The sequence below is a fragment of the Ambystoma mexicanum genome, chromosome 9 (assembly GCF_040938575.1).
Source record: "Ambystoma mexicanum isolate Mex_15411 chromosome 9, UKY_AmexF1_1, whole genome shotgun sequence".
Classification (NCBI taxonomy): domain Eukaryota; kingdom Metazoa; phylum Chordata; class Amphibia; order Caudata; family Ambystomatidae; genus Ambystoma; species Ambystoma mexicanum.
In genome coordinates, this window is record NC_090931.1 from 1,030,168,916 (window position 1) to 1,030,187,834 (window position 18,919).

General features: G+C 44.9%; 1 protein-coding gene across 1 annotated transcript in view; it reads left to right on the top strand.

The window, feature by feature from the left end:
• The window catches only part of GRB14 (growth factor receptor bound protein 14), a 1,091,974-nt gene that overhangs the window by 729,170 nt on the left and 343,885 nt on the right, over positions 1 to 18,919 (top strand). The window contains exon 4 of the mRNA XM_069616312.1: positions 4,097 to 4,171. Coding sequence (XP_069472413.1) covers positions 4,097 to 4,171 — 75 coding nt within the window. The remainder of the gene's footprint in view (positions 1 to 4,096; positions 4,172 to 18,919) is intronic.

Sequence of the window (18,919 nt, forward strand, 5' to 3'; positions counted from 1 at the left end):
GGACTCAAAGTTTCTCAGAGCCTTCTCAATTACTGAGGAGTAATTTCTGTATTTATAATCGCTTAAAAGTTCCAGTTCTTGCGGATCCATTTTACATTGTCACCATACACTCTGCTCCGGAGCCGGACCCCAGTCACCCCGCACCAGCTGTGAGCCAAACACTCCCTGTGACTCACACTCGCTCTCATTTGAATGGTCAGTGCTAGCTGGCTGCACAGCAGAGCCAATGAGCCGCGACTGCGACTTCTTATTTTCTATGGTAAGCTACATGTTTAAAGTGTATGACATGTCTCTGGGTGAGGACAGTAGTGTAATAATGGGTGCTTCCCAATTTTTTCTTATTGGGGGCCAAGTTTTGATGCGGGAAGAGGGCAAACAATATGCAATGAAAAAAGAAAACGGGTTACCCCTCCCAACAGTTGAAAAGCATTAGGGATAACACAATTAAACATAAGGGCTGAAACATATGTCGACTTTTTCCCAGGCTAAAACCAACAGCCTGCATGCTCTTTCCGCAGCACCCCAGTGGTAAATAAACACAGGGATAGGTCTTTTATAGGCCCTACACTGTGAATGGCACAAGACAGGACATATTTATCCGACCAATAGCGAATGGTGTACATGCTAAAGACATGAAAATTCACATACTGTACTAACCCCACAATGCCACTACCTTTTGAATACTTAAATGTATTAGTGAGTTAATTGTAATTGAAATATGTTGTGTTTATGTTTTTTTTATAAAATGATCTTAACAAATAGTTATATTGACTAGGAAAAGTGTGTTCGGTTTGAATGTAATACCGAAATAAGAAACGGTATTCCAGAATGTCACTCTCTACCTAGTCTGTGTGAGGATATCCAGAGCAAAACCCTTTTTCTCATGAAATTATAATGTGAATCCTTTCATGCAGTCTGGTAGCCCCAATGCAGGAGCGCTGGCTAAAGTATTCTTTATCTTAGTAAATGCCTCTTCAGTTTCGGGAGCCAAAAGTAGCATTTTGATTATGTTAACTCGGGTGTACTGTTGAAGGAGTTTAGCAATCTCTGCATAACCTAGAATCCACTGCTGAAAATACACCACTAGCCATAGGATGGCTCTCATCTGTATGACAGTTTGGGGCTTTGGAATCCTGTATACTACCTCCTTCCAGGAGGGAGCTATCGATCAGAGGCCCTTAGTAATATCATGACCCAAATAATGCACTCTTTGCCTGCCTAGTTGTAGTTTCTGTTTGAATGCCTTATGTGCTTTTTGTGCTCACACAGTTAACAACACGTATGTGTCCTGTTTGCATGTGTCATAGAAGGTGAGGCTATCAATAGGTCAGCACGTAGTTTGAGTTTGAGATATGACATTTATATTCACGCACAAGGTTGAACTTAATCGTATAGAGGTGCAGATGTTATATAAAGATACAGAGTAGAACGACAACACTATAAGGGGCCAAAGGTGGATGAATTGAACCTCCAAAAAGGGCAGCCACTATTGGTCCCTTATTCAAAAAGAAATTTTAAGGGCTCTTTGGAACTGAAGGATGGATTCCAAGGATCTCATTTCTTGAGGGATACTATTCCACAATTTAGGGCCATAGACGCCAAACCTTCTGTCTCCACTTATGACACAGCAAGATCGTGGAATTTTCAAATGCAGTTGGTCCCCATAGCGTAAAATCCTGGTCGGTTGATAACAACTAAGTTTGTCCCCCAGATATGAAGGGGCAGAACCCTTCAAACTGTTGAAGATCAGACAGGCCAATTTAAAGTTAATTATATCTTCAACTGCTAACTGGTGGAGGGTCTGATGGGTGGCTGACACATGGGCCGACTTGTGCAATTGACAAACTAATCTTACGGCAGCATTCTGTGTCCTTTGTAGTCTCTGAGGCTGCTTAGCTGGAATTCCAGTGAGAAGGATGTTGCAGCACTAAGGGCTGCATTGAACAATCCATAAAACTGGTATGTTGCTACATAAGAAACAGTGGCAGCTGATGTATTTTTGAAACACTATCCATGTGCTGGACTCACAGATGGGACTTGTGAAATCATAATTGAAACAAGAAATAATTCTATATGAATTAGGCTCTCAGTACTCATTGGATGGGGAAGATTCATGAGTTGGCTGTAATGCAGGAGATTAATGTTGAAGCATAGCATTACAGGCAACTATGACTACAAGATGATACAGAAGTGGTCTACAGTTTACAATACATTTCTGTCCTGATGAAGGCTGTATCAATACAGAGCATTATAAAGGCTCACCAAACCTGCTGAAACATGTGTCAACTATAGATATGAGAAGAGATAGGCACACTGGAAAATAGTTATGGGTGTAAAAAAACTAGCTAGTGTATGGTGTTAGTCTTTCGCCCTGATACATAGAAGGGGCCATGTATTAGTTGTGATTGTGTCCTTTTGTGATATTCAGTTAGTGTGTATTGATAGTGTTTTGTTCATGTATTCATTGTAGTGAAGATAGGTGTTATGAATTTGAAATCATTTTCTTGTATTTTCTATTTTTTACATTAAATGAAGACATACATATTTTATTTTTTATAATTGAAAGTGTGAGACTGGAAATAGTTCACAGTTGTTCTGTCCCTGTCATTATTGGTTTTGATCCTTTTGTATGTAGATACTGCATTAGTCCAGATGTGAATTGACTAAGGAAACCACAGCAACAGCATGATCATCATCTGCAATAAACGGCAGGCCTTGTTGTAACATGCATAGAGAGTAGAGCACTGCCTGAACCTTGCCACTAACCTGTCTTATGATGCCAGGGTTATCCTGCCCAATACACCCAAGATTTAAATTCAGACCCCCAAAAAACATGGGTTTTGGGCATGCTTCCTTGCAACACAAAGATGTTTCGGTCCAAACGGGGCAACCTCAGTCGTGGCTGTATTAAGTTGCAACTGAATTTGCGAAATCCAAAGGCTAACCTCATCCAGACACTGTTTGACCCTAAAGGAATGATCCATCAGAATTCCCGTACTGGATTAACACAGATTGTCCAGGAAATGTTATGTTGTGAAACATGTTCTTCAACTGCGTGGAAACGAGGGTAGGGGACTCAGTGTACCCCTGCGGCAAACTTGTCTAGGTGTGCTGGATTTCGCTGGGCTTGCCTTTTGTACGGCGATGGAGAAGAAGGCTGAGATGCACAGGTTTACTGCAGTAAGATAGGTAACGTCAGGTGGGACACATGATAGTATTATAGCTGATTTTGGAACAACTGTAAAGAAAGGGACTAACACAGAATACACGGCTCTCAGGTCTTGGATAAAATGATGGGTAGGCAGTCTTCCTTCGCAGTATCGGGATATTGAATGGACTAGTAGTCATAACGATTATACATTGGTTCAGGAGTGATTCAATACGAGGCGTGATTCTATGTTCTGCTTCTGGTTTTAATGGGTACTAGGGAAGGCACGTCATCTTTTTTACAGCCTCTGCATTACTGCGGGGAACGTTTAGAAATATGCCATCCGGGGTGCAATATATAGTGCATGTGAGCTTGCCTAAAAGATCCCTACCTAGAAAATTAACTGGAGCTGAATGGCTTAGAAGGAACGCGTTTGTGTTAATAATAGGTCCTAATGTGATTCTAAAAATGCACTGTAGTGTCAACGTTTTTCAACACTGAAACTAAAACGTTGTTATGCAGTTGTCTGCATCCTTGAGAGCTGCATGCCTTGGGTTAATAAAGTTATGTACAAAATAGTACTGCCCTATAAGACAAAGCCAGTTCTTTTTTTTAAACAAAAGTTAATGCGTTACCGCTAATTTGCAAACCACGATACGTTGCTCCTTGGCTCTGAAATGGAGGTGAACTTCCAGGCCTGGCTTTTTAGTGGCCTGCTGGCATGTGTGGCTAGCTGGATGAAATGGAGTATTTCATTCTTAGAATTCAAACAGAATTTTGCAAGCAGCCATTTCTCAAAATATGATGATTAATGCCAATCACTGGATTCAGAAACTAGAATACTTTGTAGAGTTTTCTATTGCTTAAATATAATAGCTACCTGTAATACGAATTACTGAGCAAATTGGCTGAATGTATGTTTACGTTTTATTTATTTTTATCTACTAGACTTATTTTCCCAATGAAATGGTGTCATTTCCAAATGAAGCTCATGAATCAGTTACCCACACAGAAACCTTAAAGGTAAGTCACATCCACATTAAAACATGCAATGAGCCATTTTTATGATCAGTAAAGGAACACGATTTATTACTTACAATGTTTTCCCAATTTTTATTTTCAGTGCTTTCAGTTGCTGGGAAATGGTATGTTGATGAACAGATGATGGCAGTGTCTAGCAAATGCCTATACCATGCGTATAAAATAGTCAAACTTGTTGGCTTTGACAGTGCTTGCTTTTTACAGCAATTCAGTGCAAGGAATAAATGCAAGGATGCTCATATCGCTAATACATGAAGTGGATGAAGGCATATTTGGCTAAAATGGTTTTATCTCAAGATCATATTTATTTATTTATTTAGAGACATATAAAGCGCACACTAAGGCCCAAAAGTGTCTTGCCACTGGTGTTGGCGGTGCAGAGAAAAAAGCTCTTAAATTGATTTGAGCATTTACAAGTTAAAACAGATGAGTCTTTAGCGCCCTACAGAAGGAAAGGTACTCCTCTATGACTATCAGTGACAGTGGAAGCGTGTTCCATAATGTAGGAGCCATAAATGAGAAGGACCAACCTCCCAACTGTGCGCTCTATCTCAGTATTTTAAGAAGAATTGCGAGGCGGAGTGCAGTTGCCTAGTATGGTAGTAGTGCTCAATCTTGTTTTTCAAATACTCTGGGCCTGCATTGTGTAAAGCCTGGTGAGTGACACAGAGTACCTTAAACCCAATCTGTGCCCCCACCGGGGGCCCATGAAAGCGATGTATAAGGGCTGCAAGGAGGACAGCTAAGGGGCCTTAAGCGCCAATCTTGCTGCTGAGGTCTGGAACACCTGCATACATTGTATCTGGAATTTAGGTTGGCCTAAATATATCCTGTTGCAGTAGCCCAGTGACCCTATTACAGTAGATGTGACCATCATAGTACAGCTGAAGGTAGCAGGGATAGTATCTTCCTCAAGGTTTTAAGTTTCCCAATCCCTGCGTTGCAGGCGTTGCAGGCTGCCGAAATATGTGTTTCTCTCGAACCATTGGGAAGGAGCCTCACCCCAAGGCTTTTCACAGATGCACATACTGCTGGGCGGGGCCAAGCGAGTCAGGCCAGAATTGTGAATGGACCAAACACCAAGACCTCCGTTTTATTTCCATTCAGCTTTAACCAATTGGCAGACATCCACTTGCCTATATTATCCATGCAGTCACGAAGTTTGCCAAAAGGTTCAGTTTGAGCAGAGTCGAGCAGAAACACTAGCTGAGTGTCACTCAGCAAAAGGAGAGGTGACAAGGCTCACGCTTGAGGAACCCCACAGGTTAGAATGGGAACCAGAGATTGGCAGGCCTGAAAGGAAATGGTCTGGGTCTGACCCTCAAGAAATGACCCAAGCCATGCCCAAAGGGGCCCTCTCACACACGCTTTCAATCTATTGTTGGGGCTCTAAATCCTTGGCGAAAACCTTCAACGATTCTGCAGCATGGATCCATCACCCCCCCCAGGCTAGAAAGCTAGCAGTGATTGAGTAGCACATGTAGGAATACCACTCGACCAGTGCCCCTCTGGCCTCATCCCAGAGGAACATTTCTCACATCTGAATGACAGTGACACCTTACACTTTCATGAACTGGCGGCTTCAGGTTATAACTGAGGACAAGGGTGCTCTTTTGCGTAGACATGCATAATAGCCCAGCAGTTAAGGGGTTAAACACTGCCTTAAAGGAGACAATGACAAACCTTACAAGCAGGGTGGGAGAGTGGAAAACAAAATAAGAGCACAACATGGGGCATCATCCACACACCTGAGACGGCTCCCTTCATGCACACACACTGTAACACATCTTGATGCCTGAGCCCCGAAATCCCGGACCCATTCTCATCGGGTGCCGGGCCAAAGAAGGGAGGGCGCCTGATGTTCATAGTTGAAGAGTGGCACCCTCTTCCACCAGTGCATCCATATGATGGAAATGTCAGGCAATGGAATCATGTTGGGAAATAACATTGCCTGCAAATATTTGCAGACACTTACATATCTAACAGAACCACAATTAGAAAACATAAGTAAGCATCCAAATGATTATCCATGGATTAATATAGCACACCTTTGAACTGTTGGTACATTTCAGCTGCTGGATGATTTCGCCTGCTGCCATCAAAACCTCCTTTAGACCTTGAGACCTCTAACAATATTCAGTAACAAAACCTTTGGTACCATTCAGCGCCTCCGGACACTCCACGGAGCAAGATTCAGAGCTGATGCACCTTTTTTTCTTGTTGTTTGTACTATTCCCCAATGCCCTCCAGGTTGCAATGACAGCAGGAATTGATTGATGCCTGTTTCATAGCACTAATTCGGTGACCATTTTGACCCCCGTCTGGGAGGACCCTTCCCCAAACCACTCGTTTCCATCATTTGAGCCTGGTTTCTCCTAGTCTGCCTTATGGGGCATTCCTGCCCGTTGTATTGTTCATGTCTAATGCCTCATCTTTGTTATCTCAGTGCCTCCCATGCCCCATGCTCAAGGTTCTAAATGCCACGATGAGAGCCCCAGGTTTTCGGGAATTAATGAGGCAGTGATAAACGGAGTAACTTGGGAAGGTGTCACGGGAGACTGAGGTTTCTTTATACCTATTGTTAACTTTTAATTGAAACAAAATAAATAGTTTCACAGTGACTGCAGAGTTGTGCTGTGCAGTCAATCAAATATCCAACACAGTGACTACCTACTCATTCGTTAACTCAGGCCCACAGACATCACCTGTCACGGGATCAATACATCTCCTAATTATTGGACCACTGCACAACATTACACATTCCTTTAAAATATGTTGTTGTCCTTGATGAATAAGTGTGTGCACCATTTAAAGTGTACCCATGAATATGAAAAATTGCCTGCCCCTTCAAGAAATCGTGATGCATTCTTTTATTCCCCATGGTCAGTTTTGCCATCTCACTGTTAAGCTTCCTAACAGACAAGCTCAGGACCTTCTTCTTCCCTGGGACTCTCCAATCCATGGACCTTATCTCCAATCATGCCTCGACAGCCCTGGGTAAAATATTTGATACCCATGCCAACTCTAAAATAAGCAACACCTTGACCCGCTCGTGCTGACTATAACACAACAAAAGAGGTGATGGCTGGAAGGATGACAATGAATCTTAACCTCGGGCATTGCCCCAGGCAGCCCTCCAGACCATCGTTCTTCACCTGCCAAGCTATCACAAAAGGGGAAATACCATATGCAAGTCAGGCTTGGTCCCACCTCAAACGGGGCGGTCCCAGCAAACTGCTTAGTCACACCCCTTGTTCAGAAGACCACAAGCAACCCCGGACATGTTTAAGCCTTCATGGTCTCCAAGAATGCATTCCAAATCATCAAGTCCTTCTACACTCCAGCTGACACTTTCATGGGATGATGTCCCACTTTAAACCACATTGTGCTGGTCAGGAATATAGAAAAGAGACAATCCATCAGACCTTTCTGGAGGGCAAAATACAATTGCACAACCATAGCCTGGAGCGGGAGCAAAGTAAACTTCTTCAATATCAGGCATCCCCTTAACAATACTTTGGCTGAATCTGCCATTGTGTCAATTTCAGCACCTAAAATTGCATGCATGATTTAGGCCATGACAACTTCTTGCCCACTAGGGGCAACACCATTTCACTCATGAGCCACAGAAACACATCCAGTAACCTTCCTCAATCCAGCTTGCCCGATGTTCCCACCAAATGAAAATCATCAAGTTAAATAATGACATTGCTGGACTCTACCTGGATTATTTCAACCCATTCTACGAACATGATAAAGCACTCCAATAAAGGAGTAAGGTGGTCGTTGTAGGCAGGAAGACACACAATGTTTAGGGTTTTCAACACAATAAACAGTTCCAAAACATGGATTGAGGCCCGCTTGGCCTTCCACAAAAAAGTCTCTCTTTTCAGACTTCCAAATAATGTTTTTTGAAAAAAAGTTCCTATTGGCCCCCCTCTGTCGCGCTCAGACCTCTTCAAAACTGTTGGGTGTCCTGACCCACGTTTGAGCTATCATGCTGCAACATTTGGTGCTGTGGGCTTAGAAAATCCAAGATGGCCAAAAAGCCCACATGTGCGCCAGAATCCAGGAGAACCACGCAGTTTGTGAGCACACCAAAATGGTTACCTAACTTGCCACCCACCAGTGTAAAGAAAGATCTTTGTTAAAAAAATCCACTGTTACTGATGTCAAAAAGTTGCTGAAATCGTGGCTCATCGGACCACTTTAAAGTTTCAACCTTTTTGTGGGGTTCCACATAACAATTTTACTGTAAGGAGCCCCATCAAAACAATGTTAAGCAAGGATTATTTACTACCATGTAAGAACCATTCCTGTTTGGAATGCATTAATCCAAGAAAGATCCCAAAAATGGATGCAGTACCAACAAAATCCTCAAGGCGGTGCTAGCGGTCTAAACTCTGACAGGGAAACTGCATGTCAGGAGTTGCAGGAGAGGCTTCTTCATCAAAGGCTGGGAGTTAATTAAAATCTTAACCACATGCTGTTCCCAGAAGACAATATGATTTAATTAACAGGCCAAAGGCTGGGAAACCTCTCACCTCCAGAGATTCACACCAGGAGTCAGAATCTCACATGACCTCTTGATTGATAGAAGGCAGACTGGCTGGCAGCCTCCTGGAGACCACACAATAGGCTCTTGCACTTGAATAGAATATGTTGATGTTGACTGTTGACTGCACACAAAGAGCTCCCATCAGAAGACACATGTGATCACTGACCCACCCAAGTCTTGGAGGCGGACTCCAACACTCTGAGAACTGAATTGAAAGCAAAATATATATTTTACAGAAACACTGATAACTCTTTGTAATCAAATGACAGGAATATATAGCTTTGAGAGCCTTAATTTAAAAAATGTACCTTCAATTCAAGCCCAAACTCCAATTTGTGTGATGTTCTGGGGCAAAACCCCGCTATTTATGGATACTACAGACTCTGTGTTTAAGCTAGAGACATGGGAATTTACTGGAGTATGTATGAACAGGCCGTGTATATGTGTATCATTTTTAATGAAAAACCAATATTGCGAAACCAGTTAAAAAACGCAAAATGTTGCTGTTTCTCAATGTAAGCTCTTACAAACATCAGATACGTGATGGGTGCATGTAATTTCAAACCACTGTGTATCTATGAAATATGTCTTTAGGTCAAATATAGATTTGTGGGCAAACTGACCAGGGGAGGATCCTCTGACCCATAAAACCTACAGCATCACTCTGACTCACATTTACTTCCCCCAATCATGAGAGAGGGGAGAATTGGGCCAATGACAAGTGAGAGGGGCAGGTTTAGTTATGACCAAGGCACACACCCATTTTCAAAACACATAAAAAGAGACTGCTGGGACAGGTAGAGACATTCAATTCCATTTGCTGCGGAGCATGATGACCGACGACTTCACATCCAGAGATCCTACACTTAGACTTCCAAGCTAAACAGAGACTACAGAACTTTGAACCAAGAAGGCCCACTGCAAGCAAAAGTATTTGTCAGCAGGCCCAAAAATCATTTGCAGACTATTCACAGCCGGACCCAGCTGTTGATTCTGGCCTAAAACCCTGTGCCAGAAAGATCCAGAAGCAGTGCTGTACCCAGAGAAAGCAGAGCAGTATCCAGAACCAGAGTCCAGAGATCCAGAGTGACCCAGACCGCTGTTAGCAGAACCAGAGAGCTGACCCAGATCACTGTGAAGTGCCGAGACCAGAACCGAAGTCCAGTCCAAAACTTGACCAGGTCCGTGGCGAGGCCTATTTCAAAAATATATTGTGAGTACCTAGCAGAACTGTGCAGAACCAATCTCTTAGTTAAAATAATCTAATCCAAACTATTTTAATCTAACCAGAACTGTCTCCTAGAAGTTGTCACCTGTCATTTTTAAAAGCTGTCACTTGTCATTTTCTAGCTGCAAGCTGTAACCTGTCGCTTTGAACTTTTAAAATTTCAAATCCGAAAAACAACCTTAACAAAATCGTTCATAACTCCGTAACCGTTTGTGCTAGGAACTTGGTCTAACTTTCCTCTGAAAGCTTAGAATCTTAGCTTTCCAACAAGCCTAGGACCTTCCTACTCCTTTTACTTTCTCGGCAATCACGATTCACGCATTCGCAAATTTTGCCGCGATTTGCGAATTGGCCCGATTTCTTTACTTGTAAAAAGATAGCTGCTTTTGCCTGAACTGCTAAGTTTCGTTTGCCTCTTAAGAACCATCCCTGAAACATTGCTAGAGTGAGCCTGAACTAATATTAACTAGATACCACTCACCCTGAACCTCCTAGAGGGAATTAAAAGCATTTTCAGCATATTTCTCACTGCATTGTCACCATATTCAAAGCATTTTGCCTGTGTTTCAAAAATCCTATCTGTTGTATAAGCTGCTGGGGGGAATTGAACTGAATTCTATTTGATTACATTCCTAAGCACTGTGTGCTCTCATCTTTATCTCCTTACATTGCATAAAGGGGGGGGTGAATTGTCCAAGAAAGTGATTACATTGTCTTTTGCTGAAATCCTATCAAGTTATTTTCTGTACTGCATTTTCATTCCATATTGCATCTATTTGAAACCATAAAAGTATTGTTGCTATCTTATCCATCCTATAACCACTCATCATTGATTATAAAGAAGTGTGCTAGTACCAGACTATCCACTATTGATTACTGCTCAGATTAAGTGTGATATTCAATTATTAATTTATTATAAAGTGTGATATATATATATATATTGTTTACATTCTCAAATAAACCTTTTAAACTTGCAAAACAGAACTACTTCTTGGCTCAGTGGGGTCAGGGGGATTCTAAGAGAGGGGTGTTATATAGGGGTAGTCATCCAGAACTCATGAACTGGGCATAAAGATATATCAATAAGGGTTTCCATTCAGTATCTCAGACTAGGCATTGACTTAGCTGTAGTGTTGAATTGAATCCTCTTACAAATCGCAGTTCACGTGGGTCCCCCTCTGTCGGACTCAGACCTTTCATAACAAGTTCACACAGGTCCCCCTCTGTCGGGCTCATACCTTTCAATAACACAGTTCAACAAGACTTCCAATGGGGCTCCATCTCCCAAGGTTATTACACTTCGGCCCTCCCTCAGTTGGGCTCAGATCACTTTCGGATGTCATAGACTTTCGAACGTGCATGGCTTTCTCTACAGAACTCCGCAGGACCACTTCAACTAAATGTTCAAGGTTCAATGTTCACTCTCCCCTTCTCTAGGAGTTCATTTTGCTTACTTCACTTTTGCAGTTCATTTGCTTTACAAACAATGCATCTTTCACAGAGACTTTCAAGTGGACTACTTCATTTCACCGGGACACTCTGTTGCTCAGTATCAGTAATTTCACAGCTGTCCTTACTTCAAATTTCATTCACAGGTCTGCCTTTCTTCGCATCTCATCCACCAATTTCTAAGCGTGAGACCGGGATTCAAACCTGTGTTCCTATCTATTGTCTTGCTTCCAAGACAAACACCTTGCCCCTGAGCTATTCTCCCAGCCTACCTGGAGTCTGAGTGTAGTGGGATGGAGAAGAAGGCATTCTTTAGGTCTATTAGCGTGAAGTACTTTGCTTTTGGTGGGATATTGCACAGTATTGCGGCTGGATTTGGCACGAGCAAGTACTCGGCCTCTACAATACTATTTAGGGGCACAGGTCCTGTATGAATCTCCATGACCCCCTTTTGATATCTTTATGGGTTATATGGCCATGTTGCATGGGGACGTGGATGTCTGTATTATGCCCTGATGCCATAGTGCAAGAAGTGTAGTCCATATGCCCTTATCTGCTTTGCGGGACAGCAGATCCTGTTTTGCTCTTGGTAACAATGCTCCCTCTTTCATTTTTATTCCTTCATCTCCTCCTCCTTTTAGCACTCCCACATCATGGGGTCCAGTTGTCCACAGTTCCCCTGGGACCTTCTCCAAATCCTCCTGTGTGGTTCTGGCCTCTTCTTTCACCAGCTGTGTTAGTTGTGGTACCAGCCTCTCTAACATTCTTATGGGGCAGGTAATCTGTAGCTGTTCCTCTTCCTCCCCATCTGAAAAAGCTGTTTATTAGTCACACCTGTTATCCTTAGTTTGGGTCAATACAGAGTACTGTACGCCATTCTACGTAGTCCTCATATGTGCCACATAGTATCAACATGTCTTTTCTAGTGATCACTTCTTTGAGCTGAAGCCACATTTGTGTGTCTGGAGCAGCTTCCATGTGGCATTGAGGCCGGAGCAAAAATTCTGATGCTAGTCGAAATGTGTTTCCTTTTAATCCCTGGCATCCCACCCCAGTAGTACCTGAACCCCACATAGAAATAACTCTGGGATGTGGGTTGTCTTCACAATGCACTGTGGCCACATATGGCCTGGAGGATGGTGGACACTCTAGAGGAATACACGCCCGCTGTTGAGCACACCATGGACTTTTCTGTAAAATGAAATTGTTGCATTTAGCTTGCTCAGTAAGTGCCTCCCCAGTATGTTCATGGGGGTGTCTTTTGAGTCCAGTAGGGGGGGGGCTACAAGGTGTTGTGTCCCTATTGTAAAAGGTACATTTTAAGTTACAGGAACTGATACAATTGCCCCACAGAAGCCCTGCATGTCCATTACTTTGTTTGACAGTGGCAATCTACCCTCCTTTATAGACAACTTGGAGGCCCTTGTATCTATCAGGAAAGAGAACTCTTTCTGCCCTATCTGCACTGCTTCCTTGGGTTCCTCTTTGGGGTCTTTAGTTACTGCTTGGACTGGGCATACACACACTTCCTGTGGGCTCTCTTATTGGGATGTTATGTTTGGTGGGAACGGGAAAGGATTCACTACCAGAACACTTATTCCGGTGCAGTGGGTTGCCAAATTCGGTCACAGCAATGTTATGTTTTCTGGTGCCGGTGCGGGTGCTTGTAGTATGCTTGGGGGTTTCCCCTGCACCCTTTCCTGCCCTGCTGTTTTTTGAGACTGTACCTGTCGGGCCACAGTTGTCCCTGCTTGTTGGGGCTGTGTCTGCGGATGCTGGAACTACTGTAACTGTGCCTGCTGTAGGAACAAGACCTGCTGTTGTACTACTTGATATGCTTGTGCTTGCTGCCCAAAGGGACAGGTACCCATGAAATGTCCCTGGTTCCTGAAAATGAAACATGGTCCAAGGAACGGGAACTCTGCACCTCTATATTCTCCTCCTATCGCCCGTTGTTAGTAACTGCTCCCATGCATATAATATCCCATGGGCGGGTACATCCCCTCTTGTGAATAACCTCCTTGTGGTTGTAGCCCCATAGTGGGGAATACTGCAGCAGCACATATCCTCCGTGCTGGGGCACAATTCCAACTGGAAAACCTCCTGGTTGGGCAGGGGCCACTGCAACAGCATCATGTATTATGAGCATGGCCCCTTCCATTGCAAACTTAGCAAGCTTTTTTCTGAACTAGCTTATTATCTGCCTTTGCAGCATTTTTGGTTACCTGTCTCCCACTATCCTGCTTCCTCTCAAAGTAGTGTACTATGGTAGCCTGTATTTCTGGCCATCTCTTTGCCTCTATTCCTACTATTTGGTCTAGGAAAGCCTGGACATTTTATGGGAGTCGTTTGACCAATATATGGTCAAATAGAGATATGTATTTGTCCCAAGTTTTCCACAGCTCCTGGACCTGTTGTATATATTCTGTGGGATCCTCGTCTGACTTCATCTTACGGGCAATGACAGCCCCTAAATCTGAGCTGTCCGGATACATGTTCCTTAATACTTTCCACATGTGGGCACAGCAGTTGTTTAACAGAGCTCCATCGTGTGCATTGGTGCTTAATATCACCCCATTGTACACTGCTTTTTCGCATATTTTAACCCCTCCCTCTCCTATTATTGCTGGGTATTAACTGTTCATGTCCCCTATTTCTAGCATCACCCCAGCTGTCTCTTTTTCGAGTGTGTATATCCACTTGCTAACCCCGCCTCGAGGTAGGGCAAGCTACAAATGAGATTGACTCTGTCCATTGTCTGCCATGGTACATAGTGTGCGTCTCCTCTTTCCTTCTGCAACAACTGCCTTTCTGTTGCCCAGGGCCCTGTTTCCTGTTCCCCTCTCTTTGCCTGTGCCAGTCCTATCTTCACTTTCCTCCTTTGGCTGCAGAGAATGGTAGACCAGTTGCTACTTTGCTCCACCTGGTCTCCTTTCCTTCCCTCCTTTTGCCCCCTTATCCTTATCCGGTGTCCACTGTTCATCCTCCTCACTTGCCTCCTCTTCCTATTCGTCTTCATCAGACACAACAATATCCTCGTCCCATTTTTCCATCTTCCCCTCCCCTGTCGTGCTGCTCATTATCTAATTTAAATTGTATCCTCTTTCATATCCACGTATCCCCTTTTTCTTTCCTTTTGTTGTACTTCCTTCTCAATTACTCTCTCTGCTTCACCTATTGTGTGCTTTGTTTGCTTCTTTCTATGTCCGTCATATATTTCTTGCCTCCCTTGTTAGGTTTCTCCTCCCATCTCATCTCCCTGCTTTTCATTTTTCCCTTTTCACCAAACCTGTGGGTTTGTATACCGTGCTGCAGGTCTTAAAACTGGGTAAACTCTGTACAGTGGAGGCAGGGCACTGAGCTACTCTGTCACATTGTTTGTATTATTGCCCTGCCTCACAGGCTCATCCTTTTTCTCTTCATAGAGCTTCCACAGCCCTAGAATACTCTGTCTACTCTTAAGTTTAGAACACCACCTCCAGGGCACCCTCGCAGCCCATCCCTACACCCAGTGCGCCTGACACTGTGGACACCCAGCTGCCCACACCTACACCAGTGGAAGGTGAGGCCCAACAACCACTGGCCACCACCGAAGATGACGTGGAGGAGTATGTGGACCAAGAAGGAGTCAGGCATGTGGGATCTCCACGCTCCCCAAGCCCTGTGTTTCTACCCACCCGCCGCAATCTCAGCCCTCACCAACCTACAGCAGTGCCGATCCCTGCCTGCATGATACCAACCTGAGCCCCATCCCTGAGGACAGCACTGATAATGCAGGCCCTGTGACAGCACCCTTGACCACTGCTGCACCCACCAACAGCCTTGAGGTATGGCTGGCGAGGGTGGAGGCCAGGCAGGAGTCGATGTTGGACTTGCTGCGCCAATACATCGCGGATGGCGAGGACACCAGGCGGGAGATAGCCACAGCCATAGCGGGGAAAACAGCCGCCATAACAGCCAACACAGCCGCAGTCAATGCCTTAGCAGCACTGATGAGAGACTGTCTAGGGGCCATAACACAGGTCCTAACATCCATCCTGCTGTACATGCAACAGCCACGACTTGCAGCAGGCATGGAAATCCCCACCGACTCCTCACCAGCCACCACACCTGCTTCCTCTGTCCCCACTTCCTCTGGACCCCCCAGCCCTGTGTGTCCTACGAGAAGAAGTGCGAGGCACACTGATAAGCTGCCCCCAGACAGCAAGAAGTCCCGCAAATAGTGTAGGAGAAAAATGGGACTGGCTCAGATGGTGTTGGGGGGTGAATGGGAGCATTAGGGGGAGTTCACTGGGGGTGTTTGGGAGTTTACTGGGGAGTTCCGGAGTTTACTGGAGGGGTTTGGGAGTTTACTGGAGGAATGGGGGGTTGTCGCATTTTTTTTAGTTTGCATCAATACACCCGTTGTGTGAAGAAACATTCAATGCCTGGACATTGTTCATTTCGGGTGTATCCATTTAATGCATGACAGTGTTCAGTGCCCAACTCCCAACATTCCATGTGTGCATGTCCATATGGACCCAGTGTGTCACTGACACTTATATATCAAAGTCCCGGTGGTTCAGAAATATTCGTGGATCAGTGATTGGCGTACTGCATGCCCATCCTGTGCATCACAAGCTGGCAGGGGTGCTGCTTCACCTCCGTCTCCATCCTCATCATCCTCACCCAGTGCATGCATGTCAATGTCAGGTGGCAGTGGTACATTTCTCCGGACGCACATGTTGTGCAGCATGACACAGGCCATGGTGATCTTTGCCACCTTCTCAAGCCTATAAAGGAGTGCTCCACCAGACCTGCTTAGGCAGCGGAACCGCGCCTTCAACAGGCCAAAGGTCTGCTCAATTACAACATGGGTATGGGTGTGAACCCGATTGTACTCCTCTTCATGGCTGTTCCGCGGGTTCCGCACATGGGTAAGTAACCATGGCTTCAAGGGATATCCTCCATCACCTGCAAGCACATACAAATAGGTGTGTGTCACTTTGAGCTGCCACCTTCAGGATTGATAGTCATGCCCGCAGCTATTTGGTGTGGACATGCACATGTCCCTGTACGTATGCACAAATATTATCTAGATGCATTCTATACTGCTATGAGGTGTGGTAGTCTGGATGGCATTGAGTAGATGATGCAGGGTGAAATAATGCATGCTGAGGAGGATGTACTGTGGTTGTATGACAATGTTAAGCCTCCCATTTATGCTGTTTATACTACACTGTGCATGGTCACTCTAGCCACATTGGCACAGTTGTGATCCTGTTTAGTCATGCATTACTTGACATACACATGGAGGCCATGTTGTGTGTCTTTCATGTGGTCATTTATATGCGTTAATGGTCAGATGTGTGCCAATGATGTGTCATGTTGGGGTTGGGGGGTTCAGGTCAGGAGTCATTAGCTCTGCGTGCACTCTCCATTCACCGTCCATTCCCACCCAGGTGGAGTATGCATCCCCCCATTCCCACCCAGGTGGAGTATGCATCCCCCCATTCCCACCCAGGTGGAGTATGCATCCCCCCCCATTCCCACCCAAGTGGAGTATGCATCCTCCCCCATTCCCATCCAGGTGGAGTATGTATCCCAACACATCACTACCCCGATGCACTGTCATGGGCCAGTTAGGCAACTCACCAAGCAGCCATGCACGTGGTCCAGCATGCTGCTCCATGTGACGGGGTAGTGTGGAGTTAGGCAGCACCATGGAATCATGTGTTGATCCAGGAAATAGGGCACAGCAATGTGTGATGTTCTTGCTGGAGTCACATACCATCTGCACATTGATGGAGTGGCATTGCTTGCTATTGCGGTACACCGCCTCTACGGCATGAGGGACTACCAGTTCTACATGGGTGCAGTCCAGGGCACCAACGCAATTGGGCATGCCTGCCAGTGCATGGAGGCCTACTTTGGTGTCGGCTATCTCCTGGGCAGTCCATGGTAGGGATATGTGGGTGCTAGCATGCTTCAGGAGGGCATCCAGCACTTGGGTCAGCATGAGTGAAAATAGTGGTTGTGAAATGCCATGCAGCTGCCTCACTTTGTGCTGGTAGGTGCCTGTGGCCAGGAAGTGTAGCACAGACACCACCTTTAGTAGTGGGGGGATGGCAGTGCATGTTTCTATGAGGCTGGCAATGTCGTTGCCTATCATGTCCACTATGGTGGTGATGGTGTCCTTGTCCAACTGGTACAGGGTGTGGATCTGGTCAGGGGTTAGATTGAATGGGCTGGGTCTGAGGCGAGGGATTGGTAGGTGCCTACGAGATATTACCGGCTACACTGGTGGAAATTGCCGGGCCTGTCTCACCCTCCTTCTCCTCCTGCCTCTCCTCTGTGCTGCCTGTTGTTGCTTCTGTAGTTGTTGTTGTAGTTGCTGCTGTTGCTGTAGTTGTAGCAGTATAGGCATGTCCTCCAGTGCCATGATTGCAACAGCTAGTGGTAGCATTTTGGCATAGGAAGGAGTGTGGTGTGTGGGTGTACTCCTTTTATAAAGGGCCTGACTCCATTGAGTCCGCCTGTGGTGACTGTGTGCACCTGTGCCAGTTGGCTTGATTGCTGATTGCTGTTTACAGGTGGTCCGCGATGTCTGTATGGCCGCCATCGTGCAGGCCCTGATTACCGGCTTTGGGATGCCGGTATTTGCATGCCCGTGTGGGTTGTGATGTCCTCGTATTACCAGTATGCCGGTATTAACTCCCCAAAGGGCCGCGTGTATGCACCCATGCCGGTATGAGGGGGCACAGTATGGGCGGTGCCGGTATTGGCGGGTTGTCAGGTCGGAATGCCCCGGACCCGTTAACGATGCCGCTATTACCATTCCGCCTTCCTTTTTTCATTACCTCCAATCTCGTAATGAGGCCCTATGAGTGAATTCAAATGTTTTGAAAAATGTATAATTTCCTAAATTAGTTCTAATGAGACGATTAGACACCCTTGATTAATGATACATTTCTCTCTTTTGAAATGTTTCTGTTGGGAATTCTCTCACACCTTTGTCAACTCATTGATGGCATAGTGCTTGTTAGCAAACTGTGCTTTGGCTTTACCATTTGTAATTTATCCTAAAGGATTGAGTCTTTATAAATGTATATTTGAACTTGCGAAATTATGTCTACCTTTGCTATTCATTTTCTTTCAAGAATGCCTATTCAGTGTGGACTCATCCCCTTAGTCAATGTCTATAGCTTCACTGTGCCAGGTCATCTTTTTGTACATAGGTGTGTTACCTGTAAAGCTAAATTGAATGATTAGGCAATCAATTTACATACTTTACATAACTTAAATATTTGGTAAACCACAATCTGCTGTGGGCTAAGCTACAAGATTGGGGTCTGCCAATGGGGCTGTTACGAATCCTGGTCTACCTCCATACAGATACCCCTGTTCAGGCCAGACTGAATGTAGAAGGTACAATGTCCAGGGATATTAGGAGCAGATATGAACTAAAGCAGGGGTGCGCACATATGTGTCTGACATTAGAGAAACCCTGCAAGGT